Genomic DNA, 19,155 nt, shown 5'->3' on the forward strand with positions numbered 1-19,155 from the left:
AAATACAGAAATACATGTTGAGATTTTTTATTATTATTATTACTTAACATTTGGCATCGGTTAAGGAGATTAACATAGATTTAATGTGGGTGAGTGTTCAAAACACAAAAAAATAAGGAAATTCAATGATTTAGAGTAACTGTCTGATTTTATATATATCAGACATTTACAAGAGGGTCCAGTGTTACTTTATCCCGGGGTTTAATCAGAGATTTGAACAAAACACAACAAAAAAAAACCTGATGAATACATTTCACAGACAAAAATGATTTTAGTGCTTTAGCATATGTACACAGATTAGACTGCACTGTAAATCCTTTCATAACGCTAACATTGTAGTGGATCCCTCAACAGTTTTACACACACGCACGCACACACACATACGCACACACACGCACGCACACACACATACGCACACGCACACACGCACACACATAAACGAGCGAGTGAGCATATGCACACCTCTCTCTCTCTCACTTTTTATTCCAGTTCTAGTGGGACTGGGCGATACTGGAGAAGTACTCCAGCATGTCCTGTATGGTGAAGTCCATGGTGATGCCTGAGCCGGGATAGCAGCGGTTTATCAGACCCTCAAAGTGCTTATACTGCCGGATGAACTCGTCCTGCATGGAGTGCCACACCACCTAGTCAAAAGAAATTTATATTGAAACACATCATCAATGGTTTGTTTTCGGTCCCAACACCATTTATTTTATTTTCATCCTAGAAAAAAGCTGCATCATTATACTAAATTTAGGCTGCAAGCAGCAATTTATGGGCCGAAGCACCAAGGGCAGGGACGTAGGAAGGCATTTTAATTTGGGGCAGCATATGTGGCATGTGCTATGACTTCACACCCAAGTGATGTTCCAGTTAACTCAGAGCGGGGGACACACAGGGTTCCAACCCATCGCAGGGCACAATCACACACACAATACGGACAATTTGGAAATGCCAATCAGCCTTCAAACCATGTCTTTGGACTGAGGAAGGAAACGGGAATACCTGGAGGCAAACCCTGGAGCACAAGGAGAATCTGCAAGCTCCGCACACTCAGGGCACAGGCGGGATTCGAACCCCCAACCCCCAGAGGTGTGAGGCAAACATGCTAACCCACCATGCAAGCCAAGACATGTGCACCATCACTGAACAGACATGTGAACACGATGTACAGTGGAATTATTCAACATTCCCTGTTTGTGTGGCACAACAAATTAATTGATATCTCAAAACACATTTTAAGACATTAAAAAATACGTTCTCAATATAGCGTTATGGATATGCTGACATCATGCTGACAAAACTTGGAATGAAACCAATGAGCGCTCTAGGAGGAGTACAAAAAAGTTTGGTATATAAGTCAAGTGACAGCGCCATGGCAATAAATCGCTGACATATTTATGTAACTCCATCATCTAACATACATGTGAATTTTGCATTATGTTAGTCACTTTGCATTATGTACAGTGGAATTATGCCACACATCCTGTTTGTGTGACATGACATTAATCGATCGCCTCGCCATGGCAACACCTTTTATGATATTACAAGTTCCTTCGTAATGTAGCATCTTGGCTATCTTGACAAATTTGCTTGGAATCTGTTGAAGTGAGTGCTACCTGTCAAAATGCACAAAATCCAAAAATCTGACTTCCTGTTTGGCGGAGATAATGGATGCGATTGTAAAATTTGTGTCTTGACTCCCGAATTTGGTGTACGTAGGTGAAACCGAATTCCAACAACGAACCCCGGGGTCATGCCCAGGTCCAAGGTTTTACCAGACCCTGATAGCCAGCACTTCTGATGTGTGTGCCAAGATTTGTGAATTTTTTTAGCATGACAAGCACCTCAAAAATGACTAAAGAATAATGATAATAATAATAATAATAATAATAATAATAATAATAATAATAATCCTAACATATACAATAGGATTCTTCGAACCCTTGGTGCTTGGGCCCCGATTCCTCTAATGGACAATAAAAGAAAAGTAAAATGCTTCCATGGGCCAAAATGAAATGGATTCGGATCACTCACTTGTAGAAGACTTTCTTCCTCACACAGGTGCTTGTCCACTTTCTTGTAGAGATTGTCCAGGCCTTTCTTCACCTCTTTTCCTGGGTATTCTTTAATCACCTTCCTCAGCTCCTGTTTGTTGAAAGCCAGCTGGTAGCTCACCTCCTCTTCCCTCACACCCTGAGCCACACGCGCCTCCACCCCCTCAAAGAAGAGCTACACACACACACACACACACTCACAAAGTCAATACATTTATAGTACTTCTAATTGTTTGTTTTTTTTTTACTACGTCTCTTACACGAACCTTCACAGACAAAATAGAAATGAGATTTCAGTACAACTGAGATCACACTAACTCACAGCTCTAATCTGCTGTGATCATTTTTAGTGATTTTAGAAAGAAGAATTCCTGCAAATGTATTTTCCTTACGTTGAGTTTCACCAGTGGCTGGCCCAGCGAGTTAATAACATAATACTGAAGATGGTCTGTGTACTTCTGCTTGGCCTCCTTTCTCTCCGTCTCCAGACACGAGATCTTGAGGCGTGAAAGAGTGGAGAATATGTGGTGGAAGTTCTCCATCATCACAACATCGCGGGGGGTTTTCTGACTCTCGTTGGCCACTTTCTCCACTGCTCCCGATCAGATACAGACACAATAATGGGCAGCTGATATTTATTCATATTCGCCCGAGAGTATTACAGATCAGAGCAAACGTATAGACTATTTTTTATTTTGTGAAAAAATTAATTACATTTCTCCAATTATAAACAGCCAATCAATATATCCATTAAACAACAATGAACAATCTGACTGGGCTAAGAGTCTCACCGTTCATGAAGACAGCTCTGATGAGTTTGACGTACGCTTTATCCAGGTCACCTCGTCGCTCTGCGTTACGGAAAATGGTCTCAGCCAGTTCGGCAAATTCCTCAAAGCCTGTGACAAACGGCAGGATCCCCACTTTACTCTTCTTAGAGATCTTTACCTCCTCCATCTGCCTGATCTGACCAGACTGAAGGCAAAAATATACGCAAATGTGAAAACCCACAGCGCATTAACTTCGGCTTTATGTCATTATTATTTTATTATTATTATCTTTACCAAGGGTGCAAATAATTCTGGAGCTGACTGTAAAAAGCTCCATAAGGTGTGAGAAGATAATGACCAACAGTTCTGAGAGAAAATCTAAATAACTTTTTTCTGGCATTAACAGAGACTGATTACTTTATTCTACAATTCTTTCAGATTAAAGAACACTAAACTGTGTCACTACAGCATTGTTAGCTATCTAAGCTGCCTGTGACCCTCGACTCACAATACACTTGTCGAAGTTCCTCTTGACGGTGACCAGCACGTTGCCCAGTGTGGTGCTGAGGAAAGATGCGGGGTCCACGTTCTCAGCAGTCCACACATGATGGCTCATCTTCACCAGCATGTAGAGCGAGTTGAAGCTGTCGATTTTATCGCCCAGCGCGATAAGACTGTTAAGTTCCGTCTCGATGCTGTGGAAGATCTTATTCATCATCTGCCGCACCATGTCCTTGCTGAGAGAGAGTGCCAAAGAAGGAAAGAGGGGTTTTGAATAATTGTAGATGAAGGTGAAAAGAAAGTAAAAGCCAGAAAATCCCTCCATCCCTCCATTTTCAGTACCGCTTATCCTACACAGGGTCACGGGGAGCTTAGAGCTGATCCCAGGGAACTCGGGGCACAAGGTGGGGGACACCCTGGATGGGGTACCAGCCCATCGCAGGGCACGATCACTCACTAAGGACAATTTAGAGATGTCAATCAGCCTACAACTGAGCCTCAGTCTTTGGAATGGGGAGAAAACCCCTGAAGCACGGGGGGGAACCTGCAAACTCTGCACACACCAGGCAGAAGAGGAATTTGAACTCCCAACCCTGAAGGTGTGACGCAAACATGCTCACCGCTAAGCCACCATCAGAAAAATAAAAAAGTCAAATGAATATTGGGCTGGATGTCACAAAGACTAAAACTGGATACGGAACATGTTGGCTAAACACGGATTGACAATCTCTTCCATGATGAAGTACTGTACGAGTGGGGAGATACAAGTGCTCACTTACTCTGATGATATGGAGTGTCTGTGCTCGCTGGTTGGTCTGGACTGAAGCGTTCCATCAAGGTCATCCGGGGTTTCTCCCTAATGAACATCCATAATAATATTGGTATGCGCCTTAAACTCACCAAAAAGACACACACACACACACACACACATTAGAGGTCGACCGATTTTAACACATTAGTGGATTTTACCGATGACTAAGTCGGGTGGTATCTGCCGATAACCGATTAATCACCCGATAGTTTTTAAAATTGATACTGAATGAAAACATAACACTCAGAATAAAATATTGCTGAACTTTATTACAAAAATAAACAGTTTTGACTGTACCATGAAAATGTATTATACTTTTTAAAATTAAAAAAATATTAATATATATTAACTATTAATACATATTAAAGTGAATGAAAGATATAGATCCAAACTGAACCAAAAAGTAACACTCAAAATAACAAATAAAAATAGAGCCATACAAATTCAATAAAATAAAAAACATTTCAAATAACACAACAAAATTAGTCAGTGATGGTTTTTATTTCGCCTCTAGAGGCCACTCTTGTACTGTGTAATGACGGCGGACCCTTCTCAGCTTCTCAGTTGCAGACACAACCAGGAAAAACTATCAGTGTGGATTTTTGCTGATAACTGATAGTTCCAGCAGTCGTTTATCTCAGCTGATTAATCAGCAAAACCAATTAATCTGTCAACCTCTAATATATACATACACCCGCATGCATGCACACACACCTGAGCTGCTGCTGGCTGATGCTGCAGTTTAAAGAACTTGCTGATGAAATCTTGTTCAGCCAGACACAGAGGCTCCAACTCACTGAGGACCTGCTCGAAGATCTACATACACAAACACGGACAATTCAATTTCCACCTTAAACACCAACATGTTCAGTTGAATACAATAAACTACTCCAAAGTCCAAAGCAAATGTGTCAAGGATCATGATCGCTCCAAAACCACGGCACTTATTCTGAAAGGTATTACTCTAAGAGGTCATGTTAATCATTCCTGAGCATATCAACTATGGAATTAATTAAGTACAAATAAAACACAACTGACCATGATCTTGTAGGGAAATAATCAATGACGGGTTGGTGGGATGTGGCCTGACGCAAAAGGGGAGTTACTTTAAGCACTACGAATTTGATTCTTTTCTAATAACAGCACTTCCTGAAGCATTTATACCACAGCTGTTTGCAGACGATTACCTGACAATTTTGAATTTATCATCAAGCATCATGTCACTCTTTAACCATTTATAATTACATTTTATGATGTTGAACATCAGTGAGACAAGTTAGGTCCTGTTATCACTTACATTATAGCAGCTATAACGGAACCTCTCTTATAATAAGAGAAAATACGTAGCTTTTCATGTTTTCTGAGAAACCTGGAAGCACAACACCCTCAGTCCTGAAGACTGTCCTTTGGTGGAAAACATTCAACACCAGAGCTTCCTTCCATAATTATTAAACACACATCTCCTTATTACTGATTATACATTTTTTCTTTGTTTAGGGATAAATTATGTGGCGTGTCCACTACACAAATCACTGTGAACTGTTACTATAGAAATTATAACGTATTAAAGCGAGTGCATTGATATAAACCTGTGTTTTACTATTATAGAAAACTAACTCGACACCTTCTGACCAATCAGATTTAAGCTTCAACAGCACTGTGGTAGCCTAACCTTATTAACCTGCAGTTCTTGTCTGGTTTTCCACTGAAGCTGAGCAGGGTTGAGGGAGCCAGAACCTGGATGGGAGACCTCCAGAGGAAAACTAAGGTCACTGCTGGAAGTGGTATTAGGGAGGCCAGCAGGGGGCACTCACCCTGTGGTCTGTGTGGGTCCTAATGCCCCAGTATAGTGACGGGGACACTATACTGTAGAAACAGCACTGTCTTTGGGATGAGACGTTAAACCGCAGTCCTGACTCTCTGTGATCATTAAAAATCCTAGGACACTCATTGTAAAAGAGTATAATTCCGGTGTCCTGGTGTAATTCCCCCACTGGCCCTTCTCTATCATGGCCCCTAATAATCCCGGTCTCTGAATTGGCTACATCACTCTCTCCTCTCCACTAATAGCTGGTAGGTGTTCTGGCGCACTATGGCTGCCGTCACATCATCCAGGTGGATGCTATACACTAGTACATACTGTGTAAAGAGCTTTGAGTGTCTAGAAAAGCGCTATATAAATGTAACTGAAGCTAACTAACACAGACTATAACAGAATTTCTGTCCTTGCCTTGTCAAACTTGGTCCTGTCAGCCACGTCCAGGTCAGAGGCAGACATGTTGCCCATGTCCAGCAATGATGAGGACTGTGAGCGACGACTGTTGGAACTACTCACAGCCAACTTGTTGAGACTGGAGGTGGAGCCAGTGAGCTTCCCTGAACTCCCATGAAGACCTGAGAGAGTCCCAGAGAAGATAAGGCATTCAGAGAAGGAGAAGAGAGAGAGAGAGAGAGACACACACACACACACACACACACACACTGATACAGCACTACAGAGTACTACACCTAATAACAAACAATGGCCTATACTTTCTAATCGTACATATTTACGCCATTATCTTATTTACGACTCTGGCTATATACCACTATTCAGAAGACAATAACCATATTCACAATATAGCATGTAGGTTACAATTAAAGCATTATTTAGTCTGAAATATGTTTTCCATACCCAAGTCTATTTCTTTTGACTACATGTGACTTTCATCCCCAAAAATTCCCTGTTAATAGTATACTGATTGGACAGGAATGATGTTGATGCCTCCGTGTGCTCACAGTTCACTGAAACGTACAAATCAGACCTCAGTCTTACGTGAAATGACACTGCGAACAGCTCGTAACAAACAAATCATTAGAGGTTAGTCTGACCTTCAGACATTTTGTAAAGCTCAGCAAACAAATGTCTAGCCAAAGACACATACGCACATACACGTGTGACAAGCATGAGTTGTTGAAAATAATGCACGTAAATCTATGTGTGCAGAAACACAAAGCTGAGAAAGAGATGTGTTGTATCTTTAAACATGTTCCCTCTAGTCAGTAACTCACTGAAAACAAAGCATATATATATATATATATATATATATATATATATATATATATATATATATATATATATATATATATATATGCGGTGTATTTTGGCACTTAGAGAAAATGAAGCGTTGAAAGATGCGTGCTGCGTGGTACTTACTTTCCGTCTCCTGTTTGAGAGCGCTCTCTTTCCGAGGAAGCGTGGCTGCAGGCCAGTTAGAAAGGCAGGCATCAGAGACAGAGACACGTTAGGCTCATGACATGCAGTGGGACTCAGGGGTTAGGGGTTAGACATGAGGTCAATAGATATATACAATGACGTGCGCTGCCGAGTTTGAGTTGATTTTGCAAGCCCATGGCTGCTTGAAAACAAAATTCTCCAGCGTTTTGTTTTCCACACGACAGACACACAAAGTTGAGTTATCTCCATTTGATGGTGAGCGTCGTACTAGAAATTTATTATAAACTAAAGCTTTATTAGAGTCCTGATTGTCTTTTACTATATAGATATTAGCACAGCAATTCAATTAGGGCTGCAACAACTAATAAACAAAATCAATCAGTCCCTCTAGGATCTTTGCAATTTTAACACAAAATCCGAGGAAACGCTATATTCGCAGGAGCTTGCAATATTTAAAAATTACCACAGATTTTGAGCCAAGACGTGTCATGTGACATCATCACGACGCGCATTCAGCCAAAGCCCTCTTCGATTCATGTGCGTCAAACATGAGCACAGCTAAAAGGTCTCATTTACCAACAAACATCACTGCGAAAGAGCATGCAAATGATTTTTTTCCCCAAAAAAAGTCAATTCGCTGATTCCAGGCTTTGAAAACTATGAGTCAATGCTTTGGAGTGGATTCCAGGCACCAAGGATGTTTCACCCCCCCGACCCCCAACACACACTTCAAGCAAAATGAAGTTCGGAGGACAGACGTGATATTTATTTGGCCTTTTCCTCCCAATTTGTTTGGCAAGAAATGAACAATTCAGCGCTTGAAATGGAGGTACGACATATAAGTTGATGCAAAATGCTGCAAAGAAATATATTTACTTAAATCTTCTCAGAAAAATCCATACGTTATTTGATCATCAAAATACTTAGTTAGTTGCAGCCCTAAATTTAAATAATATTCACAATTATAATTAACCTTAACTTGCATCACCAAACCTTCGACTGAGACGGAGATAAATACATCACTGTATTATAAACATAGCAAATTAATCTAAATAATCTGGTATGCTTGAGAGATATTAATCATTGTGATTGCAGGTATTTTAAGGCACGCCAGACAGTTTAACCTCACAAAATGTTTACTCCAAGACTCATAATGAGTTGTTAGCAATTCAGATCTGTCTGTCCAGAACGACACTAATGCTTTTGACCTCAACAAACTAAAGTGTGTTTTTTTCGTTAAGAGCAACATCAGTGCAAGCAATGACAACTGTATCTTCTGTATTACATCAGAGTCAGACAAATGCATGGATGCAAGCCAAAGACAATGTGGCGCAAACACAGGACAGACGACGAGCACAAACTGGATGACGCAGAATTTGCATAACGAAGAGAACACTTAAAATAGAATGAATCTTACCAAACTTTCCTTTCCCTTCTTTGGTGGTTCCTGCCATTTTGATTTTTGCCACCTCAAAGAAGTCTTTGATTTCTCTCTCATACAATCTAGTCATGTAGTCCACATAGGTCTATTAAATATGAGGGGGAAGAGACAGAAGATGCTTAGTTTATTGTTACTAGAAAATGTTCTTTAAAAAAAAATGTGCATGGTGATAAAGTAATCACATGGATTTAATCTCAAACCCAGATTATTAGGATGATGATGATGATGATGATGATGCAGGTGATTAAGAAATGCTCACCCTGGACAGGCCCTCGTACTTCTCTCTCTGTGTGTTCTTGAGCCACTCCATCAGTTTCGCGTATCTGAGCAGGTCTCGGTGTAGCGGGCTGTGCTTGGGCAGGGTCAGCTCTGCTGTGTGCTGAGACAGCGTCGAGCTCTGATCATGACCCTACACACATGCAGATACACACACAATGGTAAAAAAAAACAACAACAACAAAAACACAAGTGCATGAACAGCATACGCACTACAAGTGTCTGAAGACATCACTGTAAGAAACTATTTGTTAATGGCAACAAGCAAACCTACAGGGATGATCTTATGATGATCTAAAAAACACAGGCAGTTAGTCTGAACTAACATTCCCTTGCAGTCAGTCTTTCATCCTTGTAAGGGAATCAGAGCTACTCTCCTGAAACACTGGCACACATGCTTTGCTTTCTCAAATCGAACAGCGTGCTTTCTGACTTTCCTTCCCCACGCAGACACTTCTAACCTCTGGCTCGACTTCACATCCAGCAGCTACCGGGCCGTATTCAGAGTCGAGTGAAGTGCGAGTGTGAGAAGAACAAAATGCACCTGTTAATATTCGGACCTTGAAATGAATCGCACAGTGGCGCAAGATGTGTGCGTATCGTGACCGAGATCCGACGTGACCCGACAAACAAGCCGTGAGGGCACGCGTTTTTTTTTACTTTCGTGCAGCCGTAAGCTCCCAAAGAAAGAAAAGCCACAAAGAAAGGCTGTATTTATTAACACGAGAGTTTATAGGACACTCACGCAGCACTGCATGATGTACAGAGGGGCTTTGAAAGTATTCAGAACCCTTCCATTTTGCATGTTTTACTGTTATTATATGTTTAATTGAAGATTGATTAAAAAGGTTTGATAAGGGGCTGAATACATATCTAATTGAGAGATTTCAGTTTTTGATTTTGAATAAATTTAGCAAAAAAATATTTTATATATATATATATATATATTCTCGTTTGTCATTATGGTTTAATGTGTAGTCTGATGGGGAAAAATGGAAATTGAATCCATTTTAAATTAAATCTATAGCACAATAAAGCATGTAAAAACTAAAGGGGTTGTGTTGTGTTAGAGGACAGTGTATAAATGACTAATTTTGTTTCCATTTCTGATTTTGATGCTTCGTCTGCTTCTTAATGTAGTAGTATCTGCTGTACATATTAAAGCCTGTCAGGCAACTAAAGTTGGGGGACTTCAGACAATTGACCTCAACATATTCACAACACATTAGCATACTAATACCTGCTTTTTTCTTTTTACATTAATCAATTTAAAACTTTTTACATGATCAATTTCATGTAATCCTATTAGTCAATACGTAATTTTTTGTTTTTGCTACACCATCTTGCAACTGATCGCAAAAAATCTGATCAACTTTCAGTTCTCCCACATTTTCTTTCACTATTTTTTTCCCTGCAATATCAGTTCGAATTTGTTTCAGGTTTAAAGGCAACTGCTTATTTATTTATTTTTACATTTTAAAAAAAGTCCTACCCTAAGGTCACTTCTTGCATGAAATGGTCATTTCGATAATCTGAATGCTCATAAAATGAACCCACATTGCACTACTCTGTATATGTTTATCTTTACATTTAGGGCATTTTGGCAGACACCCTTATCCAGAGCAACTTACATTTATCTCATTTATACAACTGAGTATCTGAGGGTTAAGGGCCTTGCTCAAGGGCCCAACAGTGGTAGCCTGGCAGTGCTGGGGCTTGAACCTTCTGATCAGTTACCCAGAGCATTTAACCACTGAGCCTTTAACCACTGAGCCACCACTGCTCCATCTTTCTCCTTGTATAACTCTGAATATGGCCCACATTTATAGCATGCAGTGTCTTTTTTTTTTTTAATACTCCTCAAAAGTATTTCACGACATTTACCCAGGAGATATAAAAAGCAGTTCTCACTGAACAAAACAATGCAGTGCTTTTTTTTAAGAACGTTAAATTCAGACAGAGCCTGCTGGTGGTGGTACTGGTGAGTTCATGGGCTGGTAGACATCCTGAGATGTATAAGACACCACACACATGCTTCTGTGGAAGCAAGGACATTCGATGGATGTTAGTGGAGGTAGTGAAGATCACACGTTCGGTTAGAGTGGGCGGGTCAAACGGGGGGAGCGTGTACTCACAGGGAGTGACAGACAGGACGACCTATAGAACTGAGGAATGGTCATTTTGAAGTGACTGAAGTGGTTGAACTAAGAGTGAAGCGGGGTAGCACAGAGAGACAGAACAGTTCAGAACAGCAACAGACTGATCACAGAACGAAGAACATGAATCAGAATAGGAAAACAGTCACAGACTAGGCGGAAAAAAGGAACATGAAAAGGGCTTAATTAAGCAAAAGAGTTAAGAAATGTGTGCGCATTGACCGTTACCTGGTGCACAAACACATTGTTGAGGTGGTTGGTGAGGCGACGGGCAAAATTGTCTCGGAGATCAGCAAACAGACGCTGTTGCTGCTGCACGGCCTGCAGCCTATCATGACCTGACACACACATACACACACACACATTACATTTATTCCATTTATTCACTTAGCAGATGCTTTTATCCAAAGCGACTTACAAATGAGAAAAATACAAGCAAAGCAATATATCAAGCAGAGAACAATACAAGTAGAGCTACCATACAAGATCTTTAACTGAGTTCCAGAAGAAACACACACACAACATTTGAAACCATAGCATGTTACATGTCATGCATGCTCATCCATGATCACTCTGGCCATTGCTTTCAGACATACACATCTCCTCCTCGAAACACTTTTACATGATGCAATCTTGAACTTTCTCAAAATTTCACCCAGAAGTCCTACAATATCTGATTTTTTTCTCTCTGTTTAATATGCGTATTTGTCTTTGTTGTGTTGTTCTGTGGATGTTTCAGACACACACCTGGTCGGAGTGCTACGTTCATACACTGCAGCAGAGCCTCGGAGGCATTGATGCAGGCCTCGATACCTTTAGGAGATGACAGGTCTCCTTCCTGTAGAGCTCTGATATGCCCTTTTGACAGATCCATATAGTTCTGCAAAGAGAAAGATTCATGAACAAAGTCTTTAACTTTCTGAGACTGCCTACTGACTGCGAGATGCACCATGGCTCAGACATTAACCATGGCCTCGTTAGCAAATATCTCGTGTCCATTGTGTCAAATATCTGTTGGGAAAACAATTGAAATTGAACTACATCTAATGTTTCTATAATTTCTCTCTATTTGTCCGATAGTTAATGTACTGATTTTCATTGCTGCACTGTGATTGGACTGCTGAAACAAAGATAGTGTCTTTACACCATCATCCATCACCCCCAACAGCACAGCTCCCACGGCTCCTCACCACCAGAAACTGGATCTCGTCAAGGAGCTTTCCGTTGTTGGTTTTGCTGATCTGAATGAGCCGGTTGCTCTGGGAGATCTGGTCCATCTGCTCCTTGACACTCTGCAGCATTTCCTCATAGCTCAGGAGCTTTCCCTCGATGGCATCCACCTCGGACAAGGCCTCATCCAGCAGCTGCATCAGGATGTTCACTTGCTTCTCCGACGCCATGATTGACTGGATGTTTGCCTGGATGGGTGGGGAAACGGTTAACAAGAAAGAATGAATAGGAAACGTGCCCAAAAAAAGGCCTCCAGGTACTCACCCCATCCAGGACTTGCAGCTCTCGGGAAAGTTTATCAGCGAAGGCCTCGGCGTTGGAGATGGCGTACTCGCACACCTCCATCATGTTCTCAATGTCCTGCTCCTCCCGTGTGTTCAGTTCTTGGTAGTCGTCCAGAGCGTCCTCATCACCGCCGGCAACGCTCTGACTCTCGCCACTAGGGACGGACTCTGAGGAAGAGGCATCTGTTATAGCGCTAATACAAGATATCTACAAGTAAACTGTTACATGTACAGCACACACACATACTTTGTTAGGGAGTGCACATAATGTGTAGAGTAGAATTGTAATTATTATTAGGGTTGAAATGTAGATGTTTCAGGGAACGGGACTGTTGAAAACAATTTTTAAACACACACACACACATCTGTCAGTTTTCTTTGTGCACAGATTAATGTCAAACAACTCTTGCTATATGAAGGTGAATTCAAACAGACAAAAACCATCAAGGGTATGCTCCAACTCAATGAGGGGGGGGGGGAGAAAACGAAAAGATGAATGGCAATGGAGAATGGAGACAAAGGAGGAAAAGCAGGTACTGTACCAACCTTCAGGGAGCTCTGGCCAGTGAGAGATTTAAGGAGAAGAGTGCAGAAGAGAGGTTATAAAGCATTATAAAGCCACTTAGTGAAAGAGGAAAGAGGGGGAGAGAGAGAGAGAGAGAGAGAGAGAGTCTTTAATCAGGCAAACTAGGTTCACTTTGGCTGCATCAACAGACTCTTAATTTCATTCATTCTACACGCTGCACCTATTAGTCATGTACTGATATTTTTCATAACAAATGCTTACACTGTTACTATAATACATGCATACTGGAAGTTCCACAATCCCACCACCACTTTAGTTATGAACTGATGTACATGCACGTGCTATTACTCCTTAGCACCAGTAGGGGCAGTAGTGAGTGATGCAATCCAAGGCTCTACCTTCCAGCAGCTGGGGGCTGACGTTAACGAATTCCACTTTCTTCCTCAGGTAGCGCTGGTTCAGCTTCCAGATGCAGGAAATGAAGGAGTTCTTCTCCGCCGTGCTGCTGGCCACCCAGCGATACACCTTCTCAAAGTGTAGGTCAAACTCCGGGTTCTCCTAGAGAGGGTGGGGAGACAACGACAAAAAGTGATTTACAGCAAGATTTATTACGAATGATAAAAATATGTGAAACATTTAATATGGCTTGAAAACACACACTGTCACTTTTTCCTGCTATAATCTTTAAATCCCAATCCTAATGATTATACGCTATAGTATAGTGCAATTCCTCTTAAGCATTAGTTACAACAAATTTATACCCTGCTATTTTGCTCTCTGGTGTGGAGGGAGAGAAGAAGAAAAAATCAGGCAAATATGAGTGTCCTTGGTGTTATTCTGAAGTGAATGTATTGATATCACACCACGTTTGCTCAAATCCTAATCCTTTCCCTATTTAAATGAGGCACATTTTCATTTCATGTTCGAGTTGGCCAGTATTTAGCCTGAAACAGGTATCTGTATATACTGGAGAGTACATGTAATTTATAATATTGTAGTGTTTGATTTGTGCATACTGCAAAAAAAAAAACAGCAAACAGCCAAATTATATTAGCATCAATAGACCAAACCAAACAAAAGTTTTCTGCCAGATTTTCGTAAAAAGCTTATTGGTTGATCAGCCATATAGACCAAAGCGGGTACCCGACACAGCTCATTTGCATTTATTCACGCCCACAAAACTCAAGTACACAGACAGCTGGGTTTTTGTACGATCAGGGCAAAGCCTGAAAGGCATAAGTGATTCACTTCTATGCTAATGAACATATATATATATATATATATATATATAATAAGCGAGCACTTAATCTTCCTTCAGCTGAGGAGTTTGTTTACGGCTTTGCGCGGACTGACCGGCTCATCCTCTGTTCATACATCGCCATTTCTTTTGTCATAATCGAATGATCAGTTTTATTTGTCTTAACGTATGTGTTGTGTTTGCTTGTTTTTCATATCCTGTAATTAACTGCAATAATATAAACTGACTGGTTTTCACAAAATGTACTTGATGGTCTCTGACCTGGGGAACTAGCATAAGGCTGTGTTTTTGATAAAGACGCCAAAGCTCTTCTATAAGTCGCTCTGGATCAGGGCTTCTGCTAAACGTCGTAAACGTAATAAAAAGAATTTAACCTCGACAGTATATTTTACGATTTGAAGTCGATCATGTCCAGGTTTACATTAGTTAGTCTTCTTTGTGCGTAATTTACAGTCAAGAGCACAAGTATGATACAAACGTTTTCTCCAAATTTACAGGATTTTTATAATAATACCTAAAGCAGGTAAAGAGCAGGCAGACATAAAATACAAACTGAGACTGGTATAAGACTGGTATAAGGCTGAAATTTTCCATTCCCTCACACCCCATCACCTAAACTTTACCTTGGTTGCATCTTTGGCGTCCACCTCTGACAAGTCACGGAGCTCCCAGGCCATCTGTCTCTTGTAGAAATCTCCTTTGTCTGACTTCTTCACTTTCACCACCCTCACCTGCACGGGACGCTCCGTTGTGACTAACAACCAAAAAGAACAACGAATTTAACCAATCATAACAGAGCATCAGTTAAGGTTATTATCTAGATCTACTGCAGCCACTGTTTAGACTTGTTACATGATCTGTGCTTCAGCGACATTGCAGTGCTGATGTGAAACAAGGCTAATGTCAGATCAGTGCAGAAGGTCAGGCACAGGTTCGAGGTTTTACTGCCTACCAGTGGCACACAAGAAACAGTTCTTCTTCTTCTTCCCTGCCTTGCAGACGTTGACGATGCTGAGCAGGCGCTCATCGTTGGGAGTAAAAATATCTCTCTGGAGAGCATGCTTTATGGCGGTCATTCTGCTTCCTGGAAAACAATATACTTTTACTTTGTAGATTCAACGCAGAAATATTACAATGCCAAGAATAAAGTTGTTAAGACAAAAAAAAAAAGACCATTTAACATTCCGTTAACCCTTTCATGAATAACTTATTTATAAGCATATCCAGATTTTTTTATTACTGTAAAAAAAACAACTAAATCAAACACGATATGAATTTTGACTACATCTAAATATTATACTATATTATATATATATTTTTAAAAGGCCCTGTGTAAGAATACCAATAAGAATACTAATAATAATAATAATAATAATAACAATAATTAAAACAAACATAATACCTGAAAAACAAAAACAACAAAATCAATCAGGTCTAAAATAATCAATCAGTGTTAAAGACTAAACTATAGACATGATTATAGAACATGTTTACTATAATTCGAGAAGATAATGACATTTTTGACTGACATAAAGCAATATTTTGACATGTATAACATTTACACTACACACTTCTACAGGATGGTCAGTAAAACCTAACCCACAGCTCATTTCCTTATTAAAACTGCACACATTGTACCCAAGACTACATTTACTACCGTTTACTGCTCTTTATAGTATACGTTTAATGTCAAAACTTTTCATTGCATTATTTTCGAAGGCGTCTTTGCTCTACAGCATTTCATACAGTACTGTATATGTATGTGTACAGTACAGATATAGCAGAGGCATGATGCAGCAAGAACCACAAACAGTTTCCTAAATATTTTCCTTATATTTATATATATAAAAGAGAGACTTAAATTTACTGTCTGTGAATATATATAAAAAGGAGAGACTTAAATTCACTGTCTGTATGGAATATTATTTATATTTATAAGGGATATTTCTTTTCATTAGTGTAGACCTTCATGTTTGTTTGTTTTTCTATCCTTGGACAGGACTGGAAACATCAGTAACTCAATGAATTTGTTTTTTATTTAGTAGGGAAGTAAACAACTAACAAATTTCTGGGTCTGATAAACATGCTTTTGGGATTATAATGTATGAATTACCAAACACAAACCTGTCAGAACTACACAGCTAAACGTTCCTACTAAACCCTGTTCCACTATTAGTGCATTACTTTACTGTATTACTGTAGACTTAGCAATAGCAATAACAGCTACTATTAATTATAACCGGCTAGTCAGTCTGGACATTTAGCGAAACCGTATATAGAAAAGTCAAGTTGGATTAGCTTACCTCGAAACAGACCTGTGCAGCGGAAATATTGTGAACTGCAAGCTTCCTGCTTTAGTTATTATATCTCTATTTATTTACGCATAATTATTTCCAATGAAACCAATATCTGTTTAAGGGACACGACCTAAACACACAACAGCTCGTCTTCCGGTTAGACCTTACTGAAAACACACACAGGAATAATCCTGACTTCCTGGTTCAGCGCCTCCTACCGGCTCGGATCAGTACTGCTAATACATAGACACCCCACCACTTCATTAGGTACACCTCAGCTGATGTGGCACGTGGCAGCAAAGCAATGCATTAAATCAAACAGATACAGGTCATGAGCTTCAGTTATTGGTAACTGGTCTGCTGTGCACTTATATAGCGGTTCTACAAAGCGCTTTCTCATTCACTCACTCACTCACACACACACACACACACACACACACACACACACACACCAGTGGCTGCAGAGCTGCCATGCAAGGCTGCCATGGATCCCAGGATCAACTTGTGGTTCAGTGTCTTGCCCAAGGACGCTTCGGCATGTGGAGACATGAGGATTCAAACCGCCTACCCTACAATTAGTGGGCAACCTGCTCTAAAATATAACCCTGAGCCACAGCCGCCCAGCATGCTACTTTCACCTCCAACATCAGAATGAGGACATGGGGACTATGACCGTTGCACGGTTGTTGGAGACATATGATCTGGTTTGAGTGATTTAGAAATCTCCTGGGATTTTTTTTTAAACACACAACAGTCTATAGCGTTTACACATTATGGTGCGAAACACAAAAAACATCCAGAATAGAGCTGGTTGATGGTGATGATGAGAGAGAGGTCAGAGGAGAACGGCCTAACTGGTTCGAGATGACAGGAAGGCTACGGTAATGTAAATAACCAGTCTGTACAACCGTGCCAACAATTACGATGTTTTATTTATTCATGGATTTTTGCTTTTAACTATTTATAGTTACATTTAATGTTAACAGTAAGATACTTTATTGCCATTGTATACAGTACAACGAAATTTAGTGTGGCAACTCTCAGAAAGCAATAAAGGACACTTAAATATTACACTTAACATTTAATATTATGGGACGTCCGCAAAACATTCTTGTTATCACTTATGTTACAACAGCTGTGAACAGTCTCTCCTTCACCAGTCTTTCTTTTTTCTCTCTCTCTTGAAGTTAATAATAAGTGGGCAGCTGTGGCTCAGGTGATAGAGCAGGTTGTCCACTAATCGTAGGGTTGGAGTTTCGATTCCCGGCCCGCGTGACTCCACATTCTGGAGTGTCCTTGGGCAAGACACTGAGCCCCAAGTTGTTCCCAATGGCAAGTTAGCACCTTTCATGGCAGCTCTGCTACCATTGGTGTGTGAATGAGACACAGTGTAAAGCACTTTGGATACAAGTGCAGCTCATTTACCATTAATAAGACCAAAAAAAAAAAAAAACCTGCAACATGTTATGTCAGAAAGCACTTTCCCATGATGGAAAAGTGATGACACTTTAGGCTCCATTTGTAAATGTTAAACAAACTTCTTAGGTTTCACCACATCATTTTCTTTGTTAAAAAACAACACAGTTATTATTTTTATTTATTATTAGGCTTAGATTATATGGAGCGTCTGCTATACAAACCCCTTTAAATAAAGCCCAGTGCTTGTGCAATTTTATTGATAGATTTTCCCTCTTTTGTCCACTTGAGAATGGCTTGCTTTTCTCCCATAGACAGCTCTCTGGACTTCATGTTGGTTTAAAGCAGGCAAAACATGTGAAATCTAGGTCTCAAACCAAGAGCAGGCATCCAGAGCTATTCATTCTTTAAACAATCAATTTAACAGGGCACACCTGGGCAGCAAGAAACACCTGTCAGTCCCTTGTTCCAATATTTTTCATCACTTGTAAAAATGGGTGGGTTCAAAACAAAAGGTGCCATGTTCTAAGTTGTTTAATACATCTAGATGTAATTATGAGGAAATGAAAGCTGAAATTCTGATGTATCGTCTCATATTCATCTGCTGATCTCAAACTCGAATGTCTTCAACGTATAGCAAAAAAAACAAAAGAATTGGCCTTGCTGTTCCAATATTTTCAGACGGGACCACAAATTGTTTTGTGGACTTTCCACAACAGTAAACGTAACTATAAACTGTTAAAAACAACAGTATGAATAATTACAAATGAGTGATCATTGTCAAATCGCTGTGGTATAAGAGAAATAAAACCTGTCAGGATGTACTGTTATAGGAAAATATAGTGATGTAACAGCTCTCTTCTTCGCGTCGGTTCACATCACACCACCCCATCCTTGATTATTCTCAGTATGCCC

The 19,155-nt window shown here is 40.1% G+C and overlaps 1 protein-coding gene across 4 annotated transcripts; it reads right to left on the minus strand.

Annotated features, from left to right (window-relative positions):
- Positions 1–11: 11 nt before the first annotated feature.
- On the minus strand, positions 12–17,028 carry exoc1 (exocyst complex component 1). Of its 4 annotated transcripts, XM_053675773.1 has the most exons (20): positions 16,831–17,028; positions 15,480–15,611; positions 15,151–15,281; positions 13,668–13,827; positions 12,724–12,911; positions 12,420–12,647; positions 11,977–12,109; positions 11,458–11,567; positions 11,209–11,277; positions 9,057–9,206; positions 8,774–8,882; positions 7,336–7,380; positions 6,370–6,533; positions 4,854–4,955; positions 4,108–4,184; positions 3,336–3,564; positions 2,849–3,032; positions 2,450–2,649; positions 2,038–2,232; positions 12–644 (listed from the first exon to the last, which is right to left on the minus strand). In XM_053675773.1, the coding sequence occupies exons 2-20, from the start codon at positions 15,601–15,603 to the stop codon at positions 492–494; spliced, it is 2,751 nt and encodes a 916-aa protein (XP_053531748.1). In that variant the 5' UTR covers positions 15,604–15,611; positions 16,831–17,028; the 3' UTR covers positions 12–491. The 4 variants fall into 4 exon arrangements, with proteins under 4 accessions (XP_053531748.1, XP_017311531.1, XP_053531749.1 ...); XM_017456042.1 differs by lacking the exon at positions 11,209–11,277; XM_053675774.1 differs by lacking the exon at positions 7,336–7,380.
- Between the last annotated feature and the right edge of the window lie 2,127 nt (positions 17,029–19,155).

This window comes from Ictalurus punctatus, chromosome 25, assembly GCF_001660625.3.
Source record: "Ictalurus punctatus breed USDA103 chromosome 25, Coco_2.0, whole genome shotgun sequence".
NCBI classification, from domain to species: domain Eukaryota; kingdom Metazoa; phylum Chordata; class Actinopteri; order Siluriformes; family Ictaluridae; genus Ictalurus; species Ictalurus punctatus.